Genomic DNA, 12,852 nt, shown 5'->3' with positions numbered 1-12,852 from the left:
TGTTCTTACACTATAAATTTGGATTTATAACATTTTATTAATATATCCACAAGAGCACTAGAATTTTAAATGTATGTAATAAATAACTAAGTATAGTCTCGTTGTACCCCGATTTACCTATTAGGTTTGAAAATTATAAAAATATTTTTTTTTTTTAACTAAATTGGCTGTAGCTGTTTTGTATATTTCAAATGAATACCTTATTCAAAATTCTTTTAAAATTACTTATTTAATTAGGTAAATTTAAATCCAAACTTATGAATTCGTACTCGTCGCATTTAGTATCTAGACTACCAATTTTCACCCCAGTCACCACGATGGAACAAAATAATAGTAATAGTAAGGACATCGAAAACAGCTATGTGAGAAAAGTACCAATTATTCCAAAACTTATTCGTCGGCAGCGCTGACAAATCGATTGTGCGTCTTATCCGGGTACCGAGTTTCCTATAGCAACGGTAGCTAAACATCATAGCCACCGCTGGAGCGCTCGGAGCCTGGGACTATCTACCAACATTCATCACTGGACCGTCGTCATTCAGAGATTCGACTTTGTTGAATCCTCTCCGTTTCATCACGATCACTAACCATTACAAATACTGATGGCTAATCAGTAACGATTTTTTTATGTCAACAGTATTCATTTCATGTACAAAAATTACCAAGTAATGGGGCTCAAAGAGGCTGCTCAAAGTTGTAAGTAAATTCAAAACTCTCGTGTTTGTCTTTTCTATTATAATCCATGTTATTTAACGTTTATTGTAAATTTTATCTAGTATTTTTGGAAGATGTCATCCAATGGAGTTGCACGCCAAAGAGTCCAAACAAAAGAATTAACTGGTGCATCCTGGTTCTTGACCGAGAGGGAATGCAGATTGTATCGTCTAGCTGTAAAATGCATGATCTGTACCATGAAGGAATTACTCGTGAGTGTTAATGTATTACCTAGGTAATATAATATTATCATTCATGATAATATTATATTTACATGGAAGTTTGTGTGCTACGGTTAACATTAATAATAAGATAATATCGATTTAACATGGGAATTTGGCTAAAATATAACTTATTTCAGTGGTTTTCAACCCGGGGGTCGCGAATATTAGGTTTGGGAAGTCAACAAAAATAATAGATAACATGACTTTTCCATATTATTTAAAAATAAAATAAATTTACTTATAATTTTTTACTTTTTTCTATATCTATGCAATAACATGCCGATGAGCGTAATCTTAGCTCAAGTATTCAATTAACACGCGAATAATAAGTTAAATTGTACATTTTTAAAATTTTATTCATGTATTTTTTTATATTTAAATTTATTGTGTATGCTAACAATATGTTTTAAAATAATGTTGTATTATAAATTAATTAAATTTTTAAGTGTAAATTTATCAAAATTGTATACCATATAAATATTTGATCAGTAATTAAATAAAAATTTTGATGAATAAAACAACGTTTTTTTATAAGCGGGTTGCATTAACAAAAAAAAAAAAAAAAACAGGGGAGTCACGATCCAAAAAAGGTTGAAAACTACTGACTTATATTTTACAATTCCATTATAATGCAGTTAATATTAACAGTGGATAATGTTAAATATTTTAATAATGGGAGGTTTTTGTTAGCACTCTTTATGGTATGTTTTTAATATTAGGCGTATTTTCTTGTATCCAATATATATTACAGAAGTATTTTATGGTATTTATTCCATAAAGCTAAAATTATTAGGACAACAATAATGATTGTAATTTTAAAAATTAAATTATTTATTTTTAAATATTATATTTTTATTGATAATCAATACATTATTGCTTATTACATAATTTTTAAGTAGGGTGTTATTGAAATTTACTAATGATATATTATCCAATAACAGATTTTACTTTTAAGAGTCTATATATATTTATATATGTATATATATATATATATATTATTATATACAATTATGTATTATCAGCGCTGTGTATGTCCGTCTGTTTTACTGTTTTTTGAATTCGTTGTCACGGAAACCCTTAACATAGATCTTAAGTTTACTTATTCACCCCAACCATAGCTATTTAACAAAATTAGGTAGGCATCCTGTATCAAGGTATCTAAGTAACTGCATTAACTTATGATCCCTCTCTATCGAAGATCCAATTTTAATTCACAGGGCAATTCATTTGGGTTATTAATTGCTTGCATACACCTTATACACGAGTACATAAGGCTTATGGTTGCTTGAAAATATTATCTGAGAAAAATTTACCACTATATTCGCTGCATATAAGAGCATGAGCGGGTAGCGATTGACATTGCGTCCAATAAGCGTAGTTACGCGTGGAAGTTGTTTTATATTTGCGACTGATCATGCTTTTAACGTCCGAATCGTGTGATGTGTATAGATAGCGTCGAATATACAATATAAGATCAAAAATAAACAAAATTTTATGCAAAATTTTAGCAAAACACTAAAAACTACCACTGTGCTTATTAAAATATTACATATAATTTATTATTTATTATTATATAATTTATTATTTGTCCATTATTTATGAACTAAAGAAAACTAAAAATTACCTACACAAATATATGCAATGTATTCCGGGGGGAAGTGGCCGGCCGACGCCATGCGAAAGTATACCTAAAATGATGAAGAAATGCCCTTTAAAGAGGAGGGTTAACATTTTTATTTTTTAAGTTATAAGGCTAATCAATTTTTTTTTAAACAAAACCAAACCTACCACGCATTTTTTATGTTTCTCCGAAACTTTTCAACATTTTAACATAATTCTTTTTTTATTTTAAAGCTATTTAATTATACTATCAACCTACATACACAATTAAACCAGAAATTAAATAACATTATTTATTCCTTTGTTATTTATTTTTATATGAAACTACATTATTATTATTGTGTTTTTTTTCGTTAGTTAGGATCCAATTTGTATTTAAAAACAAACTAATACTTATTAAATTATTTGTATCACTTCTGGTGAGCTTATGCATAATGTTTAGTAAAATTATAAATAACTAATAATTACAATCCCAAAAGATCGGTTATGTTTAGCTGAGTATAACTCTGAAATTATGGACAATTTTAAAACCAAACTTATAAGGTATTCTAGGTATTATTCAGTAAAATAATACACAAATAAAAAAACCTATACTAAATATTGAATTATTTGGAGTAATACGAGATTTATTTTTAAAAATTCTAATTTTTAATAAAAAATGTTTACTTTGTCAAGTTAATAATAATAATTTGAATAATTCTGGTTTAATTGCGTATGTTGGTTGATAGAATAATTAAATAGTTTTAAATTAAAAAAAGAATTATGTTAAAATGTTGAAAAGTTTTGGAGAAACCCAAAAACAATGTGTAGTAGGTTTGTTTCTATTTAAAAAAAGTTGAATTACCCATAACTAAAAAAATAAAAATGTTAGACCCCTTCTTTAAAGGGCATTTCTTCATCATTTTAGGTATACTTTCATATAACGTCGGCCGCCGGTATAATATAGGTGCCTGCATTAATTAATGTATATGATCAACAAAACTCTAAATGAAACAACTCAATCACTTATACTACGAGAATGTATATAAATAATTAAGTGTGATTGTAGTGTTTTTACCTATTTTGTTGGATACGTTGTGTGAAATGAAAAAAAACATTCATTTCTAAAAAGTTGTACAGCTTGCTTTGATACCATAGTTTCAAAGAAAATGTATTCCTTTACTGAAAAAAAAAAATATTTTTTAACTTCAGAAGTGATACTTGTTCATACCTCTCAACGTTAGACCATAATCAAGTTATCTGGATAACGCTCTATCTCATGTTCTCTCAGTATGCATTGTATGGCTTGTATAACAGGTAATGAAGTCGAATTTGTACGCTTGACTTGCCCATTAGCTTGTGGTTGACGTACAAAGATAAATTAATGATTAATGTCATTGGACACACAGGTTAGGTCCCTCTATTTAAAATGATTATCTAAAGAAGACCATAGTCTAGAACAAAAGTTCTAAGCATTACTAAATGCTACTAATTGGTACTAAATTTAACAATTTTCATAAAGTTACCTATTATTATCAACAGATGACGGTTAACTTTTCCAGAAGGAATAAATAAACTTATGCCAGGTGCAACTGCTACATAACTAACTAGCGTAATTTACTAGCGATCGACTGATAGAATCCACATTTTCGGTCCTGATTTATGTTGTATCTCATAATCGTATTTGGTCATTAATGTAGCCTATCTAGCAATCTAAGAGTTCTAAAATTTCTTTGTATGAATCTGAGTTAGTGCATAACAAATTCAGTGGTGCAACTACCGGGGGGGGGGGGGTAAACTAATAATATCCTATTTTCGTATTTGATAATAAATGCCAAAATCACATTATATTCATTTTTAATGTATGGATCAAATTTCATAAAATACGGACTAATAACTACTAAGTACTAATACATTATAAATTTATAAAATAGGTACCTACGTATACATACGTACATTTTGTCATTAAAGTAACAATAAAAAATAATATAATGATTAATGAGCATATAATGTAGAAAAATAGAGTATATTGTATATTATAATATAAGGACCAAAATTTCCAAAAAAATCTGGATTTTTTTCGGAAAAATTGGGAAAATTTGATTTCAATTAAAACTTCCTGAAAAAATGGTTATAACGACGGTGAATCTATTCAAAGGTTTAATTAGCCTGCGTTGGGTGAACTACAAAAATATGTATAGAGTTGAAAATGTGTGTCATGTCCATTATTGTTAAGTTTTCATAATTGTTTTTATAAAAACCTAGGAATTCGTTAATATTACCTCATTTTTACTAATCAATAATTTATCGATTTCTCCAAATTTGTTCACAACAATAAGCGTAAGAAACTTAAATTAGGGCCGCTTCACTAAAAGTGACACCGGGGCTCTATTAACCTAGTTGCGTCACTACTAACAATCTATAGTTATCAATCATTTTATATTTACTAAAAGTTTCCGTAATTTAATAACGCTCCACAATATTTCCACCAGCTTTAGCTTTGTAAAATGATACATATAACCACTTGTTCACAAATTAAATTACATTTTTTAGATTTAATGTAAATTGTATATCACGACGAGATTTAGTGATTAAATGCAGTCTCACTTTACAATCTGTTAATTTTTAAAGATTTTAACGCCGATATTTTACATGGTTTAGACACTATTGGATTTCATTATGTTCTATCTCTATAAAAAGTACATTTGTACAAGTACGACTGATCTCCTCCGTACTAAGAGCAAAAGAATATAAATATTTATCAATAAGATTAACAAACCAATCTCCTTCAACGTGTATTATGCACGGACCAAGTCCGTATTGAATCAAATAATAGTGGTGACTTCCGGTAACTTTTCATGTTCTTTCTCATTTTTGTTTGCAACGGCTTTAACGTCTCTATTTTTTTGTTCCTTAAAAAATGTGTATCAGTAAAATAATAATTCACCACAAGAACTTCTATTGGTTGCTCCTTTAGTTATGCTGCTTGTTGGTTTAAGTGGTTATTTTATTAGTCTTCAACAATTAGTCTTTATTAATTTGTTCATGTGATTACTTTTCTTGATTAAAAATTTCATCATTAAATTGAAATATATGATCATACTCAAATATACCTTTTTTTTGGTTTTGATAAAAGTAATGTTATTGCAGTCTGTGAACTTACGGCCGATTAAGGAATCATAGCTTTGAGAGTTTGAGCCAAATCTTTGGCTTCATAGGTCAACCTTTATCACATCATCATTTTTCAATGTTACTCAAGTATTACCACTTATAATATTTATTAAGTTATTGTCACTTACAGTTAATTGCTAGTCGTAAGAGATATTTAAGTTTAACTGTTTCATTATATTTGATTTTTCAAATAAACACCACATTCCGTGTCCACTAAGTTTTTGGTTAAATCTTGTCATACATTTAACCTTTTAATGGAACTATATTAACTGATATTTACATTTACAAAACTATTTACTGGTAAAATCATTGTATTTTTTGACGACCTTCCTGATGAAAGATGACACGCTTAAGAGGCATATGAGAAGGTACAATCTCCACTAATTTTACGCATAATTACCAGGTACAATACCATACTTCATATATCTAATCTTTTACATTTTATTAGATACCTATCTTACAAAAAGTTGTATAAAATTTGAATTGATATTTGAAATATTGGTACTAGAGATTCTTCCTGACTTGACGTTTACTATTATCTTTAAAACATGCCTCTTCAAAGCGACGGATTTCTGTCTAGTTGAGTTATAACGGAAAATAAAATGGAATCCGGCCATGTTTTGGGATACTTGTAATTTACGCACCCAAGTTATTAAGTTTTACTAGGAAAGTAAAATAGTATGACACGAAATGTGTAGTATTTCAAGAAATTAAATGAGAAGACTTGTTGCGTACCGTGTTATCATCTTCTGGTTAAGTGTAAGATTAAGTAGGATTATTAGGATTCGTTATTATAGATTCAAGAAACATTATTAACATTAAAGTAGGTACATAATATCAATATGTAAGTAATTACTAATTATATATTATTTAAAAACTTTTTATTTTAGTTGTAGAAGATTTGCTCAAAGTACGCGAACCAGTAAATCTGGACGCTGTTTATTTTTTGACACCAACTAAAAAGTCAATTGCTGCTCTTGTCAACGATTTTCCTAAGGACGGAGTTACAAAGTATAAAGCCGCTCACATTTTCTTTACAAAAGGTAAGCATTTTGATATTTTTTTACTTAAATCATTTGTATATAAAATTTAAACTAATATAATTTTTCTGTTATAAATAATTATTGAAGGGGCATGGATTAAAAGTTGGTTTTATGATTAGATGTTTATAATATATGGCCATATGGGGTATATCTACTAAAATACTTCTAAAAAATAATATTGGTTACATTTTCGTATGCGGAAATGGGTTAAGTGAACCTGGGAATTAAAAAAAAAAAGAATTTTTATTATTTGACTAAAAGTCCAAAAATATAAAAATATGTAAAGGTAAACTATACAGAATCATATTTTAAAGTTTTTTATTATATCTATTGCTTATAATATCTAGCCATTAGTGGAAAATTAAAATTAAAGATCCCATTTAACTCATAAGTTATTACTATCATGTAGATGATTTGAAAATTAGAATGTAGTACCTACCTATACCTAGTTAATAGGAAATTGTTTTTTTTTTATCTCAACTATTTATACTCTAAATCATATTTTATCATATACTTGTATTCCTAAAAATATATTTGTTTTATAATTATATTATTACGTAGTTGGTAGTTGATTTATTACTTTTTAAATTTTTATCTACAACTTTAACGCTTACATATAAACTTATATAATATGCTCTAGATAAAACTCAATAATTTATAGTTGTAGTGTTAAAATAATATCATAGTGAAATAATTATTAATATTATTGGTATATAGGTTATGTTAGGTAATTGTCTGTAATTGAAATTATTATGTTAAAAGACATGGTACGGTAAGATGGTGGTTGGATGGGGTGGTTTACTCTTAGTTTTATTAACAAATATTATAATTATTTATGTTGTATTATGATTAATCTAGTAATATTAATATTTTGCTTCATTTTAATACAAGCATGTCCAGACTCACTTTTTAATACTCTCTCCCAATCACTTCCTAAGCGAAACATTAAATCGTGCAAAGAGATTAACATTGCTTTCATCGCATTTGAAAGCCAGGTGGGTTTCATTTATACACGGTATAGATTAAACTTTTTTAATAATTCACTTATATAAATAGCATATATTTTTTTAATCTTTATATACTTCTTAGGTTTTTTATTTGAACTGTCACGACTCTTTTCAATCATGTTATAATCCATTACGCATGAATGTTCGTTTACCTGACTTGGAGGAATTGGCAATCCGAATTTCCAATGTTTGTCATGCGTTAAATGAATATCCCTCAGTGCGATATATGAATAATAGTAACAACACAAACAATGTCGAATTAGCAAAGCTGGTCCTGGAAAAACTGAAAATAATAAAAGATGATAATCCACGTATGGGCGATGGTTATGGAAAATTACGTTCACAGTTAATTATAATTGATCGGTCATTTGATATTACCTCACTGATTTTGCATGAGCTCACTTTCCAAGCTATGGCTTATGATAATTTTCCAATAAGAAACGATGTTTTTACGTGAGTTCATACTTATTTATTTAATTTTGTATAACTTTATAATTTTTATAATTTTATTTATTTTATCTGAAAAAGATTTAATGAAAACAAAGTTCAAAAGCATGTATTTTTCGACCAAAGAGATAAGTTATGGGACAACATAAGACATCTACATATTTCTACTGCAGTAACGTATGTTAAGGATCTACTCTGAAACTCGGTAACGTAATTTCGTGATTAAGATTGATTTTGTTTTAGTACCCTGTCAGAAAAATTAAAGAAATGTGTGAACTCCTTGCGTGCATCAGCTGCTGCTGCTGATACTGCAAACGGTTCATCGGTTGGTGCCATGTCTAATGCTTTTAAAGTAATACCTATACAAAAAAAAATGTCAGAAAAATTTTCTATTTTTATGAGTGTACTAAAAAGTTGCATGGACTTTTATGGAGAACATTTAGAAGAAATCTGTATTTTCGAACAAGATCTAGTTATGGGCGAAACTGCATCAGGCGAAAGGATCAAATACGATATTAAAGAGAAACTGACTTATTTTTTAACAAAAGAAAATGTATCTGTACAGAACAAGATACGACTTATTATACTATATATTTTGAGCGAGGATGGAGTGCCAGAAGATATTTTTAATAAATTAGTTCAAAACGCTCAACTTTCATCAGCTCAAGTACAAACTATTATTAATTTGAATATGCTTGGCGTCACCACGATTACAAATGTAAATTATCTAAATTACTATTTATACAATATAATTATCTTATTAGTATTGTTTTTAATGAAAATAATTAATTAATAATTCTACTAATATAACAGGGAGAAAGACAGAAACGGTGCAAACCTGAACGCAAACAACGCATTGACGAAAATACATTCCAGGTTTCTAGATGGACGCCACTGATCAAAGATTTAATGGAGAATTGTGTTGAAAACAAATTGGATCCTGAGCAATTTCCATCTGTAGGTGATAAAGAGCCTTCAGTTGACATCCATAAAGCATCTAGGTATATCTATATTAAATATTAAATTATAAATAACAAGAGTCGGAGTAATATTTAAAGAAAAAAATCTAATAATAATTATGTTCATCACAGTATTACATAGTATTTATAGTATTATTTTTATTAAGAACATGGCAACTATATGCGTTTTAAATTTTTTAAGTACATACGTACATGTTATCATATTTTAACAATACACGTAATTTTTAATAATTTATTGAAACATTATATCAACATTTTCATAAATATGATAATACTTAATTGTTAAAATATTATGTAAGAAAAATTTTCTTTTCGAATCTTAATTACATTTTATTTATTAGTCGTGTAGTTTGCAATTATTTTTGTTGCACATATCTATAAAATATATTAATCCATTCTTCGTATAATGCAAAAAAACCATATAACAAAACCATCTATTATTTTTAATAATTTTACCATCATATAGATTATCTTTGTAAGTGGTAGTATTTTATTTTTATTTAAAAAGGTCTGTATTATCAAACGTTCATATATTAATTGAACTGAGAACTTGAAATAACTATATTCAATAAATTCCTAAATTATACTCGGTATAAAAATTGAATTGTCTTATAAATAAATATTTAATTGATTACTATAATTAGTTCAAGGTATACAGGGCAAAACGTAACGTGGTACAAAGGAAAAGATTCGACCAAACATCAACGTTCAAGAGTCATACTATTTGTACTGGGTGGAGTTACATATTCAGAAATGAGATGTGCATATGAAATATCCAAAAGCTTCAAAAACTGGGAAATTGTAATTGGTAAGTAAAGACATTTATCATGACAAAATTATGACTGTTTAACTATACTATTTGTGTTTTAATATAGGTTCATCACACCCACTGACGCCAATGGACTTCATCCAAGAGTTGTCTAAATTAGACAAACCATAGGTGAAACTTTATATTAACATGGATCAAATAATGTTTGATTGTAGTAAGAAGAATGTATTCTAGAGTACTATTCATTCTTTATTATTATAAAGATATTTATTTCTTAGGATTAAGTTTTAATCGTAAAAAATGAATAACAATTGTTAAAAGAAGTAGGTATTTAGTAATTTAATGAGTTTATGGTTAGTTTTAATATTTAATTGTATAATTTATAAAATATTCTTTATGGCGATTATATATTTATTTGGTTATTTGAATAACTTGCTTGTACAGTTATCGTTTTTGAACAAAATAATGATTTCACTTTAGCATATATTCAGATACTTTAAAGTTAAAGTTATTGCCAGAGTTTTAAGGTCAACAAAAATTGAACTTGGCCCGTTAATACGAGTATTTAAATGTTTTATGCACAATTTCGTTTGAATTCAGTATTCACCATATTACGGAACTGTGTTTATTTATTTTAATTTTGCACAAATTCAATTATTGAATTTAAAATAAAAACTATAAAATAATAAATAAATAAATTTGAGAAAAATATATTATTAATGTTAAATAATGAAATGATTAAAAATAATGTTTTCTATATTAAAAATAAACAAAATCAACTTTGCTATAATTTATAATAAAATTACCATTAAATGAGAAAACATTCTAAAAACCTGTTATAGCTAGGGTAAATTAAATTAATTTTTTACGACACAATTAGGTAGAATGAATTGATCAAACTAAAATAAAATATAAATTAGGTATTAGGCACCAACTGAATAGATAAAAAAATGTGCCAAATACCCAAATTTTCACACAGATCTTCTAATTTGTTTTAAAAAACATTTCATTTATTTAAAAGTTAACTTTTTCATAATATTTATAAATTTGAAGAATAATATAAAAATTCGTTCTAAAACATGACTTATTTGACTAGATATCATGTTATTTATTTGAAACGTACGTTTTCGATGTTAACTCGATATAATATTACCTATGTGTGTCCGTCCGACTGTCTTGTAATTTATTACCATGGTTTATTGTTACCAATACCATTGTTGATACTTACTAATGTTATACATTTATCATAATCTCAAATAATATATAATTGTTCTTTTACATTAAATCATTAAATCATTTACATATTATATTATATTTCATAATACAGCCATAAAGAATTAATCACAATAATTTAAAGTCAATTAAAGTTATGTAAAGCTTTTTGGCAATATATCTAACAACTAACAATAGCTTTTACGTAGATATTTTTAGTTATTTTTGAACTTATATGAATAACACGCCTAAAAAAAAAAAAAAATCAACACATAAATTGCAAAACAATATACGTAGGGGCGTATAGTATCGTGTAATTTGGTTTTGGATCAATTTGGTGTTTAAATAACGTTAACTCAATGAATATGATATTTTCAAATTATGTTGTATTATGTTATTAATATGTAGTCTATTTATGGTTATTAGTGCTTATTGGTATTTTAAATAACTGCACGACGTAGGTACTTTTGTTTGACGCAATGATCGTTTTAAACACTATCATTTATCATTTTATGCGGTGATATTGAATTGAGTCCATGCTACTTTTATGTATTTGAATTGAGTTCCTATAGATAAAATGTCATAACTACCTACACAATACAATTCACTCAAAATTAAATGCTTTTTTTCATTCGGGACATTCAAATATTTTTATTCTTGTGGATACTCTTCTGGGAATACACTCTGATACATATATAAAATTAAGAAGCAAAGCAAAAAGACCATGTAAAGAAACATTAGAAAAAGAAAAATTTTTACGGGAGCAGACAAACAAATAATAAATAAATAAGCAAATTTGGAGATTAGTCTTTTTAAAATTTGTATCATTTAATTTTTTACCAGCCACTATTTAATTATTAACATTATATAACTCATAATTGTTATTAATTATTATTATTTTAAAAACATAATCATTATTATTATTAAAAACAATGTAAGCAATCAATATATATTAATAATAGGCTGAAAGGTTCTCAACTCGAACAACCTAACAATATTTGGTCGGACTCAACTCCGATAACCCATAAGTATTTGTGGTACTCAATTCAATGTCAGCCACTTCATGGATACCTTATAACTACTTAATATGCATTAATCCTACAATAACTGTAGGTTCGGAATATTTATGTAATAATTAACAATGTACCTACGTTGATTTTTCTTCTATCATAACTAAAATAACCTTATTATATATTATATTAATATGTTTTTTAATGATTTATCAATATATTATCAATTTATAATATTTCTTTGTTCCATTAGCGACTTGTTTTCATTTAGGTACTCTTATTTAATTAGGTAGGTATTATGTTAAAAGTTGCGTTAGTAAAATGTATTAATATAGTATACATCACGATATAGGTACAAATTATAATATTATATACAAATCATATGTTTATTGAGTACTCGTTATTCGTTTTAATAATAGAACAAAGATAAAATATGTATCGTTAAATATTAATATAAACTTTAAATTGTGTTAAAAATTAAAACCAAAATGCATTTAATAATAATATCAATATAAATATACTAAGTGGAAATTTCCATAATATTTATCAATTGAATTCTAATTGTACGTACCTATACGAATTAAATAAAAATGGGACCCAAAGCAAATCTTTATGGTCTATGTTTTACGTGTCTCAAGTCTCGACTAAATCTATTAATTTCGCCAAGTTTCACAGA

General features: G+C 26.9%; 2 protein-coding genes across 2 annotated transcripts; both read left to right on the top strand.

The window, feature by feature from the left end:
- Positions 1-554: 554 nt before the first annotated feature.
- On the top strand, positions 555-8,724 carry LOC113557890 (syntaxin-binding protein 1-like). The gene is made up of 7 exons (XM_026963431.1): positions 555-696; positions 777-926; positions 6,599-6,756; positions 7,841-8,211; positions 8,287-8,382; positions 8,449-8,580; positions 8,673-8,724. The coding sequence occupies exons 1-7, from the start codon at positions 648-650 to the stop codon at positions 8,722-8,724; spliced, it is 1,008 nt and encodes a 335-aa protein (XP_026819232.1). The 5' UTR covers positions 555-647.
- Positions 8,725-8,858: 134 nt separating this feature from the next.
- LOC113559249 (syntaxin-binding protein 1-like) lies at positions 8,859-10,143 on the top strand. Its single transcript, XM_026964905.1, has 4 exons — positions 8,859-8,923; positions 9,019-9,206; positions 9,830-9,993; positions 10,061-10,143. The coding sequence occupies exons 1-4, from the start codon at positions 8,897-8,899 to the stop codon at positions 10,123-10,125; spliced, it is 444 nt and encodes a 147-aa protein (XP_026820706.1). The 5' UTR covers positions 8,859-8,896; the 3' UTR covers positions 10,126-10,143.
- The last annotated feature ends 2,709 nt before the right edge of the window (positions 10,144-12,852 follow it).

Source organism: Rhopalosiphum maidis, chromosome 3 (genome assembly GCF_003676215.2).
Source record: "Rhopalosiphum maidis isolate BTI-1 chromosome 3, ASM367621v3, whole genome shotgun sequence".
Classification (NCBI taxonomy): Eukaryota; Metazoa; Arthropoda; class Insecta; order Hemiptera; family Aphididae; genus Rhopalosiphum; species Rhopalosiphum maidis.
The sequence above is the reverse complement of the archived record's forward strand: the minus strand, read 5'-3'. Positions and strand labels throughout refer to the sequence as shown.

Coding starts and splice junctions, on each gene's coding strand:
- LOC113557890 (XM_026963431.1), top strand. CDS start 648: ATGTACAAAAATTACCAAGTAATGGGGCTCAAAGAGGCTGCTCAAAGT. Junction 697..776: donor CAAAGAGGCTGCTCAAAGTT/GTAAGTAAATTC, acceptor AATTTTATCTAG/TATTTTTGGAAGATGTCATC. Junction 8,383..8,448: donor CATATTTCTACTGCAGTAAC/GTATGTTAAGGA, acceptor ATTTTGTTTTAG/TACCCTGTCAGAAAAATTAA.
- LOC113559249 (XM_026964905.1), top strand. CDS start 8,897: ATGCTTGGCGTCACCACGATTACAAAT. Junction 8,924..9,018: donor GCGTCACCACGATTACAAAT/GTAAATTATCTA, acceptor CTAATATAACAG/GGAGAAAGACAGAAACGGTG. Junction 9,207..9,829: donor GACATCCATAAAGCATCTAG/GTATATCTATAT, acceptor TACTATAATTAG/TTCAAGGTATACAGGGCAAA.